The following is a 15,000-nucleotide window of genomic DNA, read 5'->3' on the forward strand; positions in this document are numbered from 1 at the left end:
AATGTCCAAGTCAAGGCCCCACCCCTCAGCCACCGCTCATATCCCAAATGAAATCGTGTCCTGCATGTTTTCTCAATGGATGAATCCCATACCGATCGAATGAAGAGCATTCCCAATTGCGTAAATGTACCAAATGATCATTGTGGCCAAATGAACAATATCCATCAGTCATATTCATCTGTTTTCTTTTTTCTGGTTAATGAGTAAAACTCCAAATAACCCAAACGTTTAGGGAGTCAGAGAGAGATGGAGTCCGTTATCATCTTTATATGACATATTCGATGGGTTTAAAACCACCAGAAACCATTCCGATGCCAAAATATTCACAATATTATCATTTGTGTTATATTCATAAAGTATATTAATAATCACATTAACACTTATTGTCTTTTGTGAGCACTCTAGAGTGCCCACATTCAAAGGTCTTAACAAGGCCAATATGTGAATGATGTTTATGATGAATGAATAGTGAAAGAGTTATAAAGAGAAAGTTATTGGTGAGAAATGGCCACATGACATCATTCCCCTTCTTCCATTTGAGTTCTTTTATACTATACTATTATTAGGGAGATGTTCCTCTGACTGTGTGGATGTTGTGGAGTAGACTTGAATACAGCATGAGCGGTGATGATATGATCACAGACTCAATTGATTCAGACCAACAGAAAACAAAACTGAAGAAAAAGTCATGAAGCTTCAGACGGAGGAATGATTTATTCATTAAGTGCCATGTTTGCTGAAGTTAAAGTTTGTATAATACATGACATTGTGCTGAATGTGAGATGTGACATCGGCCGTTATTAATTCATGTGAGGCCTCGTGCATTTCACATTCACCAGCAGCCTTCACTGTAATTTCACTTTGGTATTACCGCAACGCGCCGTCACTCCTCTTCTGTCGTTTAAATCCGGTGATTTCAGCCATGTGGCTTCAAAGGGAATGTGGAAATAGTGTTTGCAAAGGCCAGCGGTGTGGAATCTGGCACGGCGCGTGCCCGACAGGAACCTGAGATGAGCTTTTCTGATGGAATCATTTCTTTCATGTGAGCGCGAGCGGCAGCTAAAAGTGGATGTGAAACATGTAATGCAATGTTAATGAATTCTACTTCCATGCTGAATAATTGATGGGGAGACTGACTCCAGCATTTCTCTCTCGTCTGCTGTATGTACACGTGTGAAGGACTTTTCCCATGATTCACTGAGATGAAATCACACATTTCATAATCTGATCACGTGACCAACTAAAGTTATTATCAAACACACCGCTGTCCTTTCACCTGGGGACAAAACACAGATTTACAGCCTTCCAGCCTGCCCGTAACACATCACGCATGACATCTCTTTAATAGCTCAATTATTTCTCTGTGGGTTTACAAAGGAAACGTTTGGCCTAAGTCTCGTGTGCGTCTCAGATATTTCTCCTAAGAAATCTGTCAAATGTGTCTGTCATGAGGATTTGAGAAGGGATGTCCTGTAGCTCAGTGGTAAGAGCATTGCCTTAACAACGCAAGGTTGTGGGTTCGATCCCACGGGATTGCAAATACCTATGTATAGATGTATAGGATAAAGCAATGTAAGTCGCTTTGGAAAAAGGCGTCTGCCAAATGCGTAAATGTCAACAGTTTGTCTAACTGATCTCAGATTCATCAAGTCTTTAATCAAAAGTCAATATTACTCATATTCTCAAACATTTCTCATTGAATTTACTAAAATCCCGATGATCTTGCATGTCAACAATCTACATTCAAGAGTCTAAGTTGATATTTATTTGTGTGTTTTAAATGTGGTATACTTTTTCGTCTTTTGTTACAGTGTCTGAATAACTGGTGACGTTTTTTTGCCATTATTTTACACAGTGCAGTCGTAGAGAGGACAGGAAGTGAAGTGGGAGATAGAAGGGGGGGCTGGAACTCGAGTCGCCCAATCACAGTTGCGCTACATGTCTGGAGCTCTGTCCACAGGCTCTGAACGCAGTTGATACTTAAATGAACCCAACTGAGAGACCTGTGAGCATGAGCATTTTAATGTGGCAGCATTTGTGTTCTGTGATGTCTGCCTTCATTCAGTTGTTTAGTTTACTTGTGTTAAATGACAGATCACGTGTTGGAGATGATGTCACTGCAGCTTTAAGCGGAGGTGAGGCGTGCTGCCGTTCACAGAATAAACTCACTGTGAAAACTTTGAAGTCTAAACTTTTAATTCTCTGGTTCACGGCGTGCTGTGCTGGTTTTAGTTCTCGCTGGTCTTACAGGGGTTTAGCTTCTGTTCTGTCTGTGCTGAAGGTGCCGCATGCCAAATGACTTTCAAATGAGGTCAGAACTTGAAAATGTGCTGCTGTCATGATTCTGCATTCATGTGATGTGTTCAGGCTTTCTGCTTCTGCTCATTGATATTCAACAAAATCTTATTACGCCTTTTGTTTCTTTCTTTTAATAGTTCTCAGTTGTGTATCATTTAAGTTTCAACTTAGTCTCGAATGTTTCCCTAAAACTTATGAGAGTGTGATTGTGTCAAGAGATGAAGAGTCTGGAGGTGTCAATGAATGTAGACCGTAGAGGTGAAATCATCTGGGTCTGATGAGAAAAGTTTGAGTTGACATTGAGATCTTCAGTAATATTGACTTTTGATTGCACACTCAAACTCTCATGACAGACACATCTGTGAAACTTCTGACTCGTATTCCATTTGTTCCTCATTGAATCCTAAGGATGTCTAGGAGAAGTGATGGAGATATTGAAGCGATCTCGTCAGTGTTTTGTCTGAATGATAGAGCAGTAAACTGAACTCGTGTTTGTGGCCTTTCATGTGCTATTGATATGCAGTGTCGTTCAGCAACATCGGAAGATCAAAATCATCAAAGTTTCGGTTTCAAAATGATTTGTATTCTCTTGCTTTCAGACCGATGACCGTCACTGCAGAGTTTGTCAAATGATTGCTTCTGCCGATCTTCATCATCCTCCCGTCCTGCCAGCCCAGAGGAACCAACCGGTACGTCTCCATGGAAACTGGGTGAGCACACGATGTGAAGTTCGCCCGGGCGTCCTCTTCCTCACCCGATATCTGACATTCCACGAGGAGAGCGGCACATGGAAAGGACAGTATGAGCATTTCTCTGACCCCGTCTGCAGACACCCGACCTTCAGCATTACGGCCAGTGGACATTACATCAGAGGAGCTCCTTCATCCACCGTCATGGGTGCTGTCCAGTTCACCTTCACAGGTACACACGCTACTCCCGGAACACATTTTCATTTGTTTGATTTTATGATGAGCTGTGTGCAGTCTCTATGATGTGGACCTGCAGTCTTGCCATCTCCATTTGATCGTGTCCCGTTTGCTACTGTATAGTTCACAGAACCTGCTCACGAGTGCCCCCTGTAGGAAAGAGATTCTACTTGTGAAGGCTCAGGATTTGTGGAGTTTACTGGAAGTGTTATTAAAACAGATTGCGTGGCCAGTGCACGCAGAGGTTACAAACCGACCTGAAGAACTCAACACGTAACACAAGCGAACTCAGGATCACTGAGGGTTAACCGTGTCAAGACAAAGATTTGACAGTCAAAAAAAATTTTGAGTACATGTGATGAGAAATAATCACTTCAATAATATTGACTTTTGACTGCAGACGAGACAAATCTGTGCTCAGTTTGACACATGGTTCTCAAACTGTCATTTCTTTTTCTCAGGAGAAATATCTGAGGCACACATGAGTCCGTTTGCATCTCATTGATATAATGGAGATATTAAACAGACTAAACAGATAGATCATCTACGATTGTTCTTTTAACTATTCATTTTTATATTAATACAGATTGTATGACTGATGATCATGTCTTCTCTCACAGCCGCAGTGTTTTGTAGTATGAACAGTGACGTGTACTCAAGATTCTCTGTTGTCTCATTCATTTCCAGTGACCCACATGAAGGTGACGCCAATGGATGTGGCCACCACGTCTCTGCTGAACGTCTTCAGTGGTAATGAATGCGGAGCGGGGGGCTCGTGGAAGCTGGCCGTTCAACAGGACGTGACATCAACGGCTGGTTGTGCCGCACTGGGAATACGGCTGCCACACACGGAGTACGAGCTCTTCAGCATGGGTCAAGACTCCGATGGACACATTCTCCTGTATAACGGCCAGAGACCCACCAACGGCTCCAGTCCTGATCAACCCCACTCACGGGCCACGTCCTACCAGCCGCCTTTGATCCGCTGCACGGCCGTCCAGAAGGGGGAGCCGTACATGAGTAAAGAGGGAGACCAACATTTCAGACTCAGCAATGGATGTGACATCATCACGGCTTTATTTAATCTCACCGTATTGATCGTATTAATCACGTTCATGTAGCCGGGATGATCCGAGACTGTGTCGCTCCTTGTGACTCGGGTCAGCCCATTTGTTTGCACTATTTGAAACATGTAAAGACTCATTATGTGAACTGAATATTCTGTGTGCGACGCATGATGTGTCCTTAGGACAGTTCTGCACAGTTGTGTGTATTTGTAAATGTCAGATGAGGGAGGTCGCAGAGGCCGTGACACATGCATGCGTTGCAGTGATGATGGTGATTATATTCTCTTTATTCACACATGTCGTATAATGTTTGTTTTGAAGATTTACAAAAATCTATGGATTTTAACCAGACAACAGAATCTGCTTTTAACTCTACTTGCCCTACAGATGGATTTGGAAAACTCACGGTCAGTGTTATTTACGGGAGGTTATTGTATCAGTAGCAGCTCTGCATTAGCTTGAGGTTTTTTGTCACAGCATGTTGTGTAACGTTTGTATGAAGTGGCCTATTTAACGAGAAAAGGTGCATTTACAGACTGTTAATAGCGAAGAAAAAAACAAAGAGTCACACGTGTATTTTGAACATAATTGGTCTGCTTCACACGGAGACAACATGTGATTCATGAGTGTTAAAGAGATTTTATTGAAGCAATGTTAAATACCACAGGACTGTAAAAGCTGATCTGTATTCAGTCAAGTTGCCTCACAATTAGATACATATATTTTGCATAAAGAAAAACTCAATGAAATGATTGAAATCAATGTTGGTGTCAGTGGAGATTGTGAGGAAAACCATAAACACAGGAGACACATTTTTCCATCCGACTTCATCAAACTCAGTTAATCAATGTGAAATTCAGTGTTTCATCCAGCAACAAGTAGCAAAGACGATTGGTTTGTTTTTTGTTTAATACGAATCTGCATTTCCCGTTTTTTGTCAAAAGAATCAAAATCAAAATGAACATGTACATGACACTTAAAACATTCCATTAAACTCTTAATAAAACCACAGAGAGGAAGAAAACACATCCTTTTATTTATTCATAGATTTCCATGAAGGTCTCTACACACGGTGCCCTATACAGGGCTGCTAATGAGGTTTTGACAAATGGACAGTTTCTTCTTCTTCCCCGACCCCAGAAAAACCCACCCGGAACCACAGAAAGCAGAATAACAGGAGAACCCGACCATCCTCTCATGTGTGTGTGTTTGTTTGTTTGTTTGTTTGTTTGTGTGTGTGTACTAACCGTGTGAGAAAGGCAAGGCCCGTTTGAATGATCTTGTACACAGACACATGTATTGCCGTCGCTTTGGGGCACGTCGGCACTGACGCGACGGTTATCGACAAGAACAAACGCGATGCTCGCCAGGCCCGGGAAACGAGGACGCCGATGACCTACAACACAAACTTTCCCAGGAAGAAGCCGATGAATATTGCGGCAATGACGACCAGCAGTGACGGCAGGGATTTGGAGGCGGGGTCTTTGCTCAGCATCGTTGAAGGCTTCGAAGCGGAGGTGTCGAACTGATTGGCCCTCCTCATCCTCAGTCCTTCATCCTGATGATGATGATGAAACACACGGGTAAATATAGAGACGATACATTAGGTACTTCTGGTATTCATCTGAAACAGCCGATTCATCAATCACAAGCGACGTTTCATGCGCCTAAATCAATCCTCTGCTGTTGCTCATGGTAATTCTTTCATTTGATCTTCAGCTGGCGTGGGTCAGAGCGATATTTATCAATTGAAATAAAGATTCATTATCTGTTTGAGAATTCTGTGTTTCTGTAATAAAAGCGTTGAAGAAGCATGAATATACCTTAAGCTGGCGGTTTTCATCGAACAGTTTTCCCACTTCTGTCTGCAGTCTCTTGCACTCATCCACAAGTTTCCTCATCTCAGTGTCGTCCATAGACAGGCTGCTGGGTTTGGCTCCTGGCGTGCCGTCCGCTTTAGACGTGCTAAGAACAGCAGTGCTTTTGCTGGATTCCTGTTCATTCTGATCACACATACACACACACGCGTAACTGAGATCATCAGCTTCACTACAGCAGGAAGAGCGTTTCAGAAAGAACTCTTACCATTCTGTCATTCTCTGAAGGCATGTCAAACACACAGCGCAGCTTAGAGTCCATCAGGTCATCAGGTTTGGCATCTTTCCACTGGATATGAGAAACATGACGCATGGCTTAAACAATATCTACGGTGGATACAGACGCTAACCCAAATCTCTGTGATTTTTTACCCTCTTTGGGTAATGTACAAAAAAGACCACATGTTTCTGTGAAATTGTGAATCTATGGTGAATATGCGATGTATCCTCCAGCATGGACGCCATTTCAGGACTGAGTAACTGTTTAGAAGAACATTGGTGACCGTAACTTTAGTATTAACAGTGAGACGAAGATCAGCTGCAGATGTGAATAAACAGTCTTTGTGTACTGCATGTGTTTATTTCTGCACCTCTGCTGCCCCCTGCTGGATGAAGTCACGTGGGGGTTTCATACTAACAGCTATAATGAAAGCAGCAACCTCGTTTTGAGCAGAAAGATCCAGTGCTTACCATCGCCTCCAGGTCCGATTGGCCGGATGGTGCAAAGATGGTCTGCACCATAAACTTGTGTTTGCTCTTCTCATTCGGGTCATAATCAAACGGCTGTAGCATCACTGCAGAAACACACATCATCGACTCATGAAGGAATGACATCATTCAGGGTCAGCTGAAGCGTGCACGAGTCAGGTGACCTCTTACCTGAAATAGTGACCGTAGCGCCCGGGTCGATGATGCCGCTGTTGGGCCGCACGCAGTAGCGGCGAGGAGCTGTGGTCTTCACTTTGAAACATACTCTTTTGTCAGACGGGTTCTTCAACTTCAGGTTGGTGGTTACCACATCTGTGAAAGGTCCTGCGCACGGTCACCAAACAAAACGACAAAGAACACAACGTCAGAAACACTGTGGGAAGTGGGATTATCCTCCGTATGGAGACCAGCGTTGAGATACTTTGAAAAAAGTTATTCATTAGTAGTTACTCATTACATATTCTGTAGTGTAACTAGATTACTGTACAAATGACTCTCTCCAAACTCCTACTTTCTATATCCGACATCAACCTTGATTAGAATTGCCTCAAGGATAGACATGATTTCATTCATTCAAATACATAACTACTTAAAAGTATTCTTATTAACTGACCAAAGTATACAAACGTGATTAAAAGCATACATCTTAAAGTTAGACCTATAATTCTGATGTCATTATTACACAGTATTTACTACAATTACATTAGCAGTAACTGTTGTTAAATGAAAGAAAACCATACGAGTAATCCCTTTTCACTTTCAAGGGAAAAGTAAATAAATGACAGTAACTAGTTACACCCAACACTGATGGACACCGACTGAAATGTTTTCTGAATAATCCATCATAAGTGAGGTCTGGTGAACATCTGACACGTAGATGCAGTCAAACAGGTTAGTTCATTACTAGTGTAAAAGCAGACATGTCATACATAAATAATGTTAAACATCTAAGCTTCTTTCCTATCCTTACACACACACACACACACCTGTGTTTTTCTATCAGCAGATATGAGTGAGTGAAAGATTGATTCATGTACTTCATTAAACTGAGAGTGTGTTGTGTTCACACCCTGACACTAATACTGGACTATTCAATCCAGTGCGAATGACATGATATCGTCTTCAATGCTTGTTTAGTCATAAGAACACACACATTTGATTTCACCTTCATATGTTAAAGCATGAAAGTCTTGAAACACACAACTGATGACATGTGTTAATATTATTCGTCTCGAGTGAAGGGTGTGTTGAAACCTTGACTTTCTGAATACACATCAGACTGAGAGAACACATGATGAGTCTCTTTCTGTGTCAGTATCGATCATTCAGCGGTATTAATAACACATTACATTCATTCACCACTTTAATATTTCATGACATTAGTGCTAATGCTAAACGTGACGTGACACACACCACACACACGTCCATCAATCACATTAACTGCCGTTCAGAGATCAGCACAAGACTACAATGATATTAAAGCGACAATAAACAAACTTCTTCGCGTTTCCCACAGAGGCCTGCGAATCTCCGAGGCTCGCGTTAAAGCGCATCCGGAGAAGAGACGCAGGCATGCGGGCCGACGCGGCCTCAACACACCGGCGGCCGGATGACGCGCGGCAGTCGGACGCGTTTACCTCTGAAGCGGAGGTCGTTCGGTGGGTCGAGGATCAGAATCTGCTCCAGTTTGGACATGACAGCCGTTCAGCGGGACACAGTCGCGTGCTGCTCAAGAGCCCCGGCCACGACGCGCGCGCACTCACTGCACTCACACACCCGCGCAACGCGCTCACTTGCAGCAGGCAGACGCGGTAGCGAGCACGGCGCTACACGTCACTGAGATGAGCGGGGAACAACGACTGCTAATACTGATAATTTTTAATTGTATTTTTGCGTGTCAGTAAAAACAAAGAAACGAGAATAAAGCGAATCTCTTCTGGGGCTGTGTAAACGGAGTCGCGTTCTGAATGTTGTGCGCATGCGCGCACTCAGGTAACACACGTCATTCTACACAACAAACGACTCAAGAGCAGAAACTGGTTCAACTGGAAATGTGCGCGCGCACAATCACTGTCTGTTTAATGTGAGAGGTTGTGGAGGTTTCGTGCGCGAGCTGCCACGCGTGTTAATGGCGAACATTTTTAACACACTCACTGAAGAACAGAATTAAAAACCCAGATGGTATAAAGCTAAAAGGCCAACAAGCACTAAAGATCAAACTATTTAAAAAATACAAAAGCATTCACAAACTTTATATGTAAACTATATCGGGTCGGAAGTAGCAAAGATTTAAATAAACACAGTCTAGGTTTAATAAACGTTCAAACAAATAAAGACACACCATACAGTAATGAGAGAAAGAGTGCAAAATAAATAATAATGTCTAGGCATTTACAGTAAGGTTAAACATTAAAGATATTTAATGACCAAACTATACTTTTATTTTTGATTGTACTGACAGTTACGATGTTAATGTTTTTTGGTAACTCATATTTGCCATCATCACTGCCAGTTTTGTTATGGCAGGTAAAATAATCTTATATTCGTTCTTCAATGTTTAACTTCTATATTTAATAAATCCTTTATTCTGTAGACTGAGGGAGGGTTTAGTTTCGATACGCATCCGAGCGCTAGTGTTGTGTTCGTCTTGGCGCATGCGCACGTACGTAAAGTGCGCGCACGCTTCGGAGACGTGCGCGTGAAAAAGCATGCGTGCGCGGGCCCAGCTGTACTGGTCGATTTGTGTTCCGCGGCGCGTGTTTGTGTGTGGTTTTTTGTGTAGTTTTGTGTCGTGGCGGTTGCTGGTGCGGGCTAAATGTAGGATCAGCGCGAGATGGCCGGTGTGTACAGATAAACGCACACACACACACACACACACACACACTTCAGACTAAACACACACAGACGTTAACACACACTCTGATTGTGTTGTGTGTATATTTGTGTGTGTGTGTGTGTGTGTGTGTTTTCTCGTAGATCTCTCTCTGCTGCAGGATTCACAGGAGGACACGGACGGATGTGAGTTTCTCTCGCGCGCGCACGCTGTTTGTGTGTGTGTGTGTGTGTTCTATTTTACATCAGATCATGTGATTCGTACAGGAATCACTGTGCTGTACTATAGTGTGAAATAGTAATACTGATTTTGTGATTCACGTGCAGATCAATGAAGTGTGTCATTCTGATCTCAGATCAGATACACATGTTATTGTGTGTGTGTGTGTGTGTGTGTGTGTGTGTGTGTATACTGCTTCTCATTTCTTTGTGAAATACAATCCCACATCAGTCGTGACACAAACTCGGTGTCACAGGAGATGATAGTGTCACACACACCCAAGTACATCTCAAAAGCTTATGTTGAATGAGTGTTGTGTTGTGATATGGTGTATTGTGTTGCGTTTTGCTCACTGTGTGTGTGTGTGTGTGTAGATGGCTACAGCTCAGAGTCTGACGCCATTATAATCCCCTCAGCTCTGGATTTTGTGTCTCAGGATGAGATGTTGACTCCTCTGGGACGACTTGATAAATACATCAACAGTGAGAACGTCTTTAACAGGTGAACACGCTCACACACATGTTTGGAGTCATTGAATGTGTTTGCACCGTTGTGATGTTGAGTGTGTGTTGTGTGTGTTCAGACAGATGGTGGCCCGCAGTATTCTGGACACGCTGCGAGTGATCAGTGATGATGACAGTGAGTGTGTGTGTGTGCTGGAGAGGATCGAAAGGCTCGCCGATGACTCTGGTGCGTCTCTCAGAACTCTGTTGTGTGTCGGTGTTGGAGGTGTGTTGTTTGTGATGATGTGTGTTTCTCAGAGCCGACGGTTCGAGCAGAGCTCATGGAACAAATCCCGCACATTGCGATATTCTGTCAGGAGAACCGACCGTCCATTCCATTCGCCTTCTCCAAGTACCTCTTACCCATCGTGGTGAGATACCTGGCAGACCAGAATAATCTGGTGAGTGTGTGTGTGTGTGTGTGTGTCATCAGGAGATGATTGTGCTGGTGTGTGATTTGAGTGTTTTCTGCTGCAGGTTCGTAAGACCAGTCAGGCGGCTCTTCTGGTTCTTCTGGAGCAGGAGCTGATGGATCGAGGTGATGTGGAGGGTCTGGTGTGTCCTGTGCTGGTGGACCTCACTGCTCCTGACAGTAATGATGATGTGAAAACTGAAGCCATGGCTGTGAGGATCTTCACATGCTCTATAAACCATTCCTGTCCACCAATCAGAGCTGAGCGACGGCTGAGGGTTTGAGAGATGTTATTGGTTCTGCTTTCAGATCATTTGTAAAATGGCACCGATGGTTGGGAAGGACATCACGGAGCGACTCTTTCTGCCCCGCTTCTGTGAGATGTGCTGCGACTGCCGCATGTTCCACGTACGCAAGGTGGGTGATTGTGCAGCGCTTGACATTAAGGACAATAATTGACATTGATGATCCTGAAGTGTTTTACATTGTGTCTTCTGCGGCCATCTAAATGTGTTCTTGCTCTGCATGACTGATATAGAACAAAGACAAGCAGACATTATTATGAGTGTCAGGGCTGGATGGTAACTTATTTTTGCACATAGCACTGCTGCTACAGAGGTTTAAAGTTTGATAGCACAGGCCAAACAGTTCATCATTCAAACACTATTGAAGTGCAGTTCATCAAAGGCACATCTGACAATAATGTTACAGACAGATGGATAAATTAGGGCCACATCATTTTCAGTTGACCTAAATTTTTAATTTCTAAATCCTGTGTATTTCTTTTTTACAATTTAAAAAAAATGCTGAGGTATGATCTTGTGTTTGGCACCGTGGCTAGAAAATCAGTAGAGTTATCAAGCTGTTCTGCATCATCTGCCACACTCTCTTTTTATATTGTGTGTTTTTGTAATCTGCGCATCGTTTCTCATACAATAGCCCATAGACGTGTATATATATATATAAATATATGAACTAGAAGCCTCATTGTCCGCTGGATTGTACGTCAACGTTGCCGCCATATTGGTGAAGGCAAAATCCCACTATCAAGACATACGAGTGAATGGTGGAGCTGCTGTTTTCTGGATAATAACACAACATCGTTTATATTTCTCAACTAATTTCAATACTCTTCTATTTACGTGGAGAACAGAAACGTTTTGCTCCAGTTAAAGATGGTTACAGACTTGAAAATGTATTTATTGTCATACAGATCTGTGGCTTTCCAGCAATCATTTAGGCTTAAAATTGTGTCACATCACTAATGTGAAATAATTGATGGTACATTAGATGCACATGATCAGAACAACTTGTGCACTATAAAATCCTGGGAAAAATCTAAACAATGCGTCTTTACTTTTGACTATATACCGCTATTTCATACTAATAATGCACTATAGAGTTATTGGTTTTACTCTATCACAAACATCATGTTTTACCGCCGTAACGGTTTTACCGGATTAATAAAAGAACATATTTTTCTTTGAAAATGTCTAAAATTACAACAGAAAAAGCCATCTCCACAGTGAAAACATTATTTTTATTAGTTTTTATATAATACGTAAATTAAACCGTATATAACCTTGGGTGTGTTGATCGATCATTCAAATAAATCTCTAAATCTCTGTGTTTTATTCTCGACTACTGCAACGGGGTTCTTTATTCGGTTGTCTTCAACATATCACTGAACATGATGTACTCATAACAGCCACAAATGATGGATTTCACACTTCATTATGAACACCATTCACTTTAAAGTAGGCTATACCTATCGAGATATGATGAAACTGAAGTTGTACTCTAGGTACATCGTAAACCATTGAAATATTTTTAGAAATGAAAGCGTGATTGTGCTTTTCATGCTGAAAACTCCCATCGGGTTCAGTGGGCTATTAGTAGACTGTTTCCCACACTAATATGGCGGTGCCGTTGACGCATGACAGCAGAAGAGCACAGCAGCCAATGTGGCGTCTAGGTGTTAATTACGTCTCTGCAAAAGCCTTCTTCGTACTGCGAGACGTTTTGGCGCTCGCATGTACGGTGTCTCTGAATTGTCAAAATACCTCTCAAAATGCTTGACACGGATGAGAAAAACACAGAAAATCGAATCCGGTCCGAAAATATCGGAGGCAGTGTGTAAATGTGATTGACACAACTTGTGGTCCTATATATTTTTCAACATGCAAAAATTTCAAACACAAATTTCAGACTTTATGTGCAATGGCCTTAATGCTGAGCCCTGATGTGATTGGCTGGTGATGAGAGTCCAACGAAAGAGTGTCTTCTCATTGGCTGATGTTTGTGTGATTTACAGGTTTGTGCTGCAAACTTTGGTGATATGTGCAGTGTTGTTGGAGGAGAAGCTACAGAAGAGCTGCTGGTGTGTTTCACACGTCACCTTGATATTATTCCGTTATCTTCTGTTCACATTCACAGAACAAAACACACAGACTTACACAACATGTTTGACTCGTGAGAAACATTTGTTTGTGTTCAGAAGAACAGCACATCTGTGTTTTCACTTTGGTTTTATTTCTATACAACACACAACCTCATGCCTAGTTAATAATACTTAAGTCTCTCTCTCCCTCAGTTGCCGAGGTTTTTCCAGCTGTGCTCTGATAATGTGTGGGGCGTGAGGAAGGCCTGTGCTGAGTGTTTCATGAGCGTCTCGTCGGCCACATCTCCAGAAGTGCGGAGGTCGAAGCTCTCTTCTCTCTTCATCAGTCTGATCAGCGACCCGTCCCGCTGGGTCCGTCACGTCACATACACACACACGTCCTCTGAGTTTATTAGTGTCATGTGTGTAACACACGTGTGTTGTGTCTTCAGGTGCGTCAGGCGGCGTTTCAGTCTTTAGGTCAGTTCATCTCCACGTTCGCTAGAGCGTGCAGTAACGCGGGTCAGTACTTCAGAGACTCCAGCGGTGAGAGCGACTGGACACACGGGTGAGACAAACTGACAGACCAGATGTTTTCATGAGCGATGAAAGCGATGTCTCGCTGACCTCTCATTTATTTCTCGTGCAGCACAAACACAGACGGCGCGTGTGGCAACTCGGCAGAGACGCCCTCTGTCTCACCGCAGGAGAGCTGTGTTTCGCACAATGCAGGCTGTGAGGAGCAGAGCTGTGATGACGATGATGATGATGATGTAGGGGAGGAGGGTGGAGGTGAGCAAACAGCTGAGGTTCTGTCAGCTGATGATGAGTCTGAGTGCCTTCCTGAAGAGACCGAGAATCCATCGACATCACCCGAACCCAACCTCCAGGACATCCCAGATCACGAGCTCTTTAACTCATTCCACTACTGGAGGATGCCCATCCCAGAGCTGGACCTGAATCTGCTGGAGGAGGACATCCCAGCGTCCACTGCTCCTGCTGCTCCCACTCTGGACAGAAAACATCTGGAGGAACTCATTGAGAACCTGGAGCCGCACATCGATGATCCTGATGTCAAAGGTCAGACGCCTTCACTATGCAACACAGTGACTTCCTGTGATCATTTAAAAACAAAAGATACATTTAGATTTCTGGAACGTTTTGGAATTTCTGTGTTGTGTTGTGCTGTATAGTGTAGTGTTGTGCGTGCTGTGTTGTGCTCTGTTGTGTGTGTGTGGAGTGGTGTTGTGCTGTGTGGTGCGGTGTTGTGTGTGTGGAGTGTTGTGCTGTTTAGTGTTGAGTTGTATTGTGTTGTGCGATCCGGAAAGGAAATAAACACTGGAAGTGTGTGTAACGTCTGATAGAGATGTTTCCTCTGACTTGTGTGTGTGTGTGTGTGTGTTACAGCTCAAGTGGACGTCCTGACAGCCGCTCTGAGAGCCACAGTGTTGGATTCTGGGATAGCAGGTGCGTTCCTGGAGCCCTGGCTGTCACAATCGAACCCCTTTAATTCCCAGCAGCCCCCTGATCTCCTGTCAGCCAGCACACAGGTTTGTGTTTTTATCCGCTGGAATAATCACATTCATGTTAATATTGTCACAGACAGATGTGAAGTGTTTCTTTAATGTCTGTACATAGAATAGTTGTGTAAGAATGAATGATTTGATTGCATCCGATTGGCTGAACTGTGACTCCACCCCACAGCTGAGTCGTTATGATGAGGACTCGGACGCGAGCGACAGTTTGAATCCTGAAGACGAGCAGAAATCTAGACATC

The 15,000-nt window shown here is 43.2% G+C and overlaps 3 protein-coding genes across 4 annotated transcripts in view; 2 read left to right on the top strand and 1 right to left on the bottom strand.

The window, feature by feature from the left end:
• LOC130413518 (protein APCDD1-like) overlaps nucleotides 1–4,783 on the top strand; it is a 7,348-nt gene extending 2,565 nt beyond the window's left edge. Inside the window, exons 4-5 of the mRNA XM_056738796.1 lie at nucleotides 2,898–3,219; nucleotides 3,912–4,783. Coding sequence (XP_056594774.1) covers nucleotides 2,898–3,219; nucleotides 3,912–4,345 — 756 coding nt within the window. The 3' untranslated portion in view covers nucleotides 4,346–4,783. The remainder of the gene's footprint in view (nucleotides 1–2,897; nucleotides 3,220–3,911) is intronic.
• A 127-nt stretch (nucleotides 4,784–4,910) lies between these two features.
• Nucleotides 4,911–8,882, bottom strand: vapa (VAMP (vesicle-associated membrane protein)-associated protein A). The gene is made up of 6 exons (XM_056738797.1): nucleotides 8,514–8,882; nucleotides 7,048–7,200; nucleotides 6,859–6,962; nucleotides 6,377–6,457; nucleotides 6,115–6,294; nucleotides 4,911–5,849 (listed from the first exon to the last, which is right to left on the bottom strand). The coding sequence occupies exons 1-6, from the start codon at nucleotides 8,569–8,571 to the stop codon at nucleotides 5,688–5,690; spliced, it is 738 nt and encodes a 245-aa protein (XP_056594775.1). The 5' UTR covers nucleotides 8,572–8,882; the 3' UTR covers nucleotides 4,911–5,687.
• Nucleotides 8,883–9,498: 616 nt separating this feature from the next.
• ppp4r1 (protein phosphatase 4, regulatory subunit 1) overlaps nucleotides 9,499–15,000 on the top strand; it is a 12,417-nt gene continuing 6,915 nt past the window's right edge. The window contains exons 1-13 of one of the 2 annotated variants that reach the window (XM_056738896.1): nucleotides 9,499–9,716; nucleotides 9,853–9,894; nucleotides 10,345–10,429; nucleotides 10,512–10,618; nucleotides 10,690–10,832; nucleotides 10,909–11,055; nucleotides 11,153–11,260; nucleotides 13,158–13,223; nucleotides 13,437–13,595; nucleotides 13,676–13,791; nucleotides 13,873–14,303; nucleotides 14,631–14,773; nucleotides 14,928–15,000. The exon at nucleotides 14,928–15,000 is cut by the window's right edge and continues 2 nt beyond it. In XM_056738896.1, the coding sequence (XP_056594874.1) occupies nucleotides 9,710–9,716; nucleotides 9,853–9,894; nucleotides 10,345–10,429; nucleotides 10,512–10,618; nucleotides 10,690–10,832; nucleotides 10,909–11,055; nucleotides 11,153–11,260; nucleotides 13,158–13,223; nucleotides 13,437–13,595; nucleotides 13,676–13,791; nucleotides 13,873–14,303; nucleotides 14,631–14,773; nucleotides 14,928–15,000 (1,627 nt within the window). In that variant the 5' untranslated portion in view covers nucleotides 9,499–9,709. Of the gene's footprint in view, nucleotides 9,717–9,852; nucleotides 9,895–10,302; nucleotides 10,430–10,511; nucleotides 10,619–10,689; nucleotides 10,833–10,908; nucleotides 11,056–11,152; nucleotides 11,261–13,157; nucleotides 13,224–13,436; nucleotides 13,596–13,675; nucleotides 13,792–13,872; nucleotides 14,304–14,630; nucleotides 14,774–14,927 lie in introns of both variants that reach the window. The other variant, XM_056738895.1, reaches the window with a different exon arrangement.

This window comes from Triplophysa dalaica, chromosome 23 (genome assembly GCF_015846415.1).
Source record: "Triplophysa dalaica isolate WHDGS20190420 chromosome 23, ASM1584641v1, whole genome shotgun sequence".
Lineage (NCBI taxonomy): Eukaryota > Metazoa > Chordata > Actinopteri > Cypriniformes > Nemacheilidae > Triplophysa > Triplophysa dalaica.

Bases quoted from the DNA above. Each gene is read 5' to 3' on its own strand.
- vapa (XM_056738797.1), bottom strand. From the start codon at position 8,571: ATGTCCAAACTGGAGCAGATTCTGATCCTCGACCCACCGAACGACCTC. The intron at 6,295-6,376 runs GTAAGAGTTCTT...ATGTGTGATCAG, and splicing joins CTTCAGAGAATGACAGAATG to AATGAACAGGAATCCAGCAA. The intron at 5,850-6,114 runs GTATATTCATGC...CATCATCATCAG, and splicing joins ATGAAAACCGCCAGCTTAAG to GATGAAGGACTGAGGATGAG.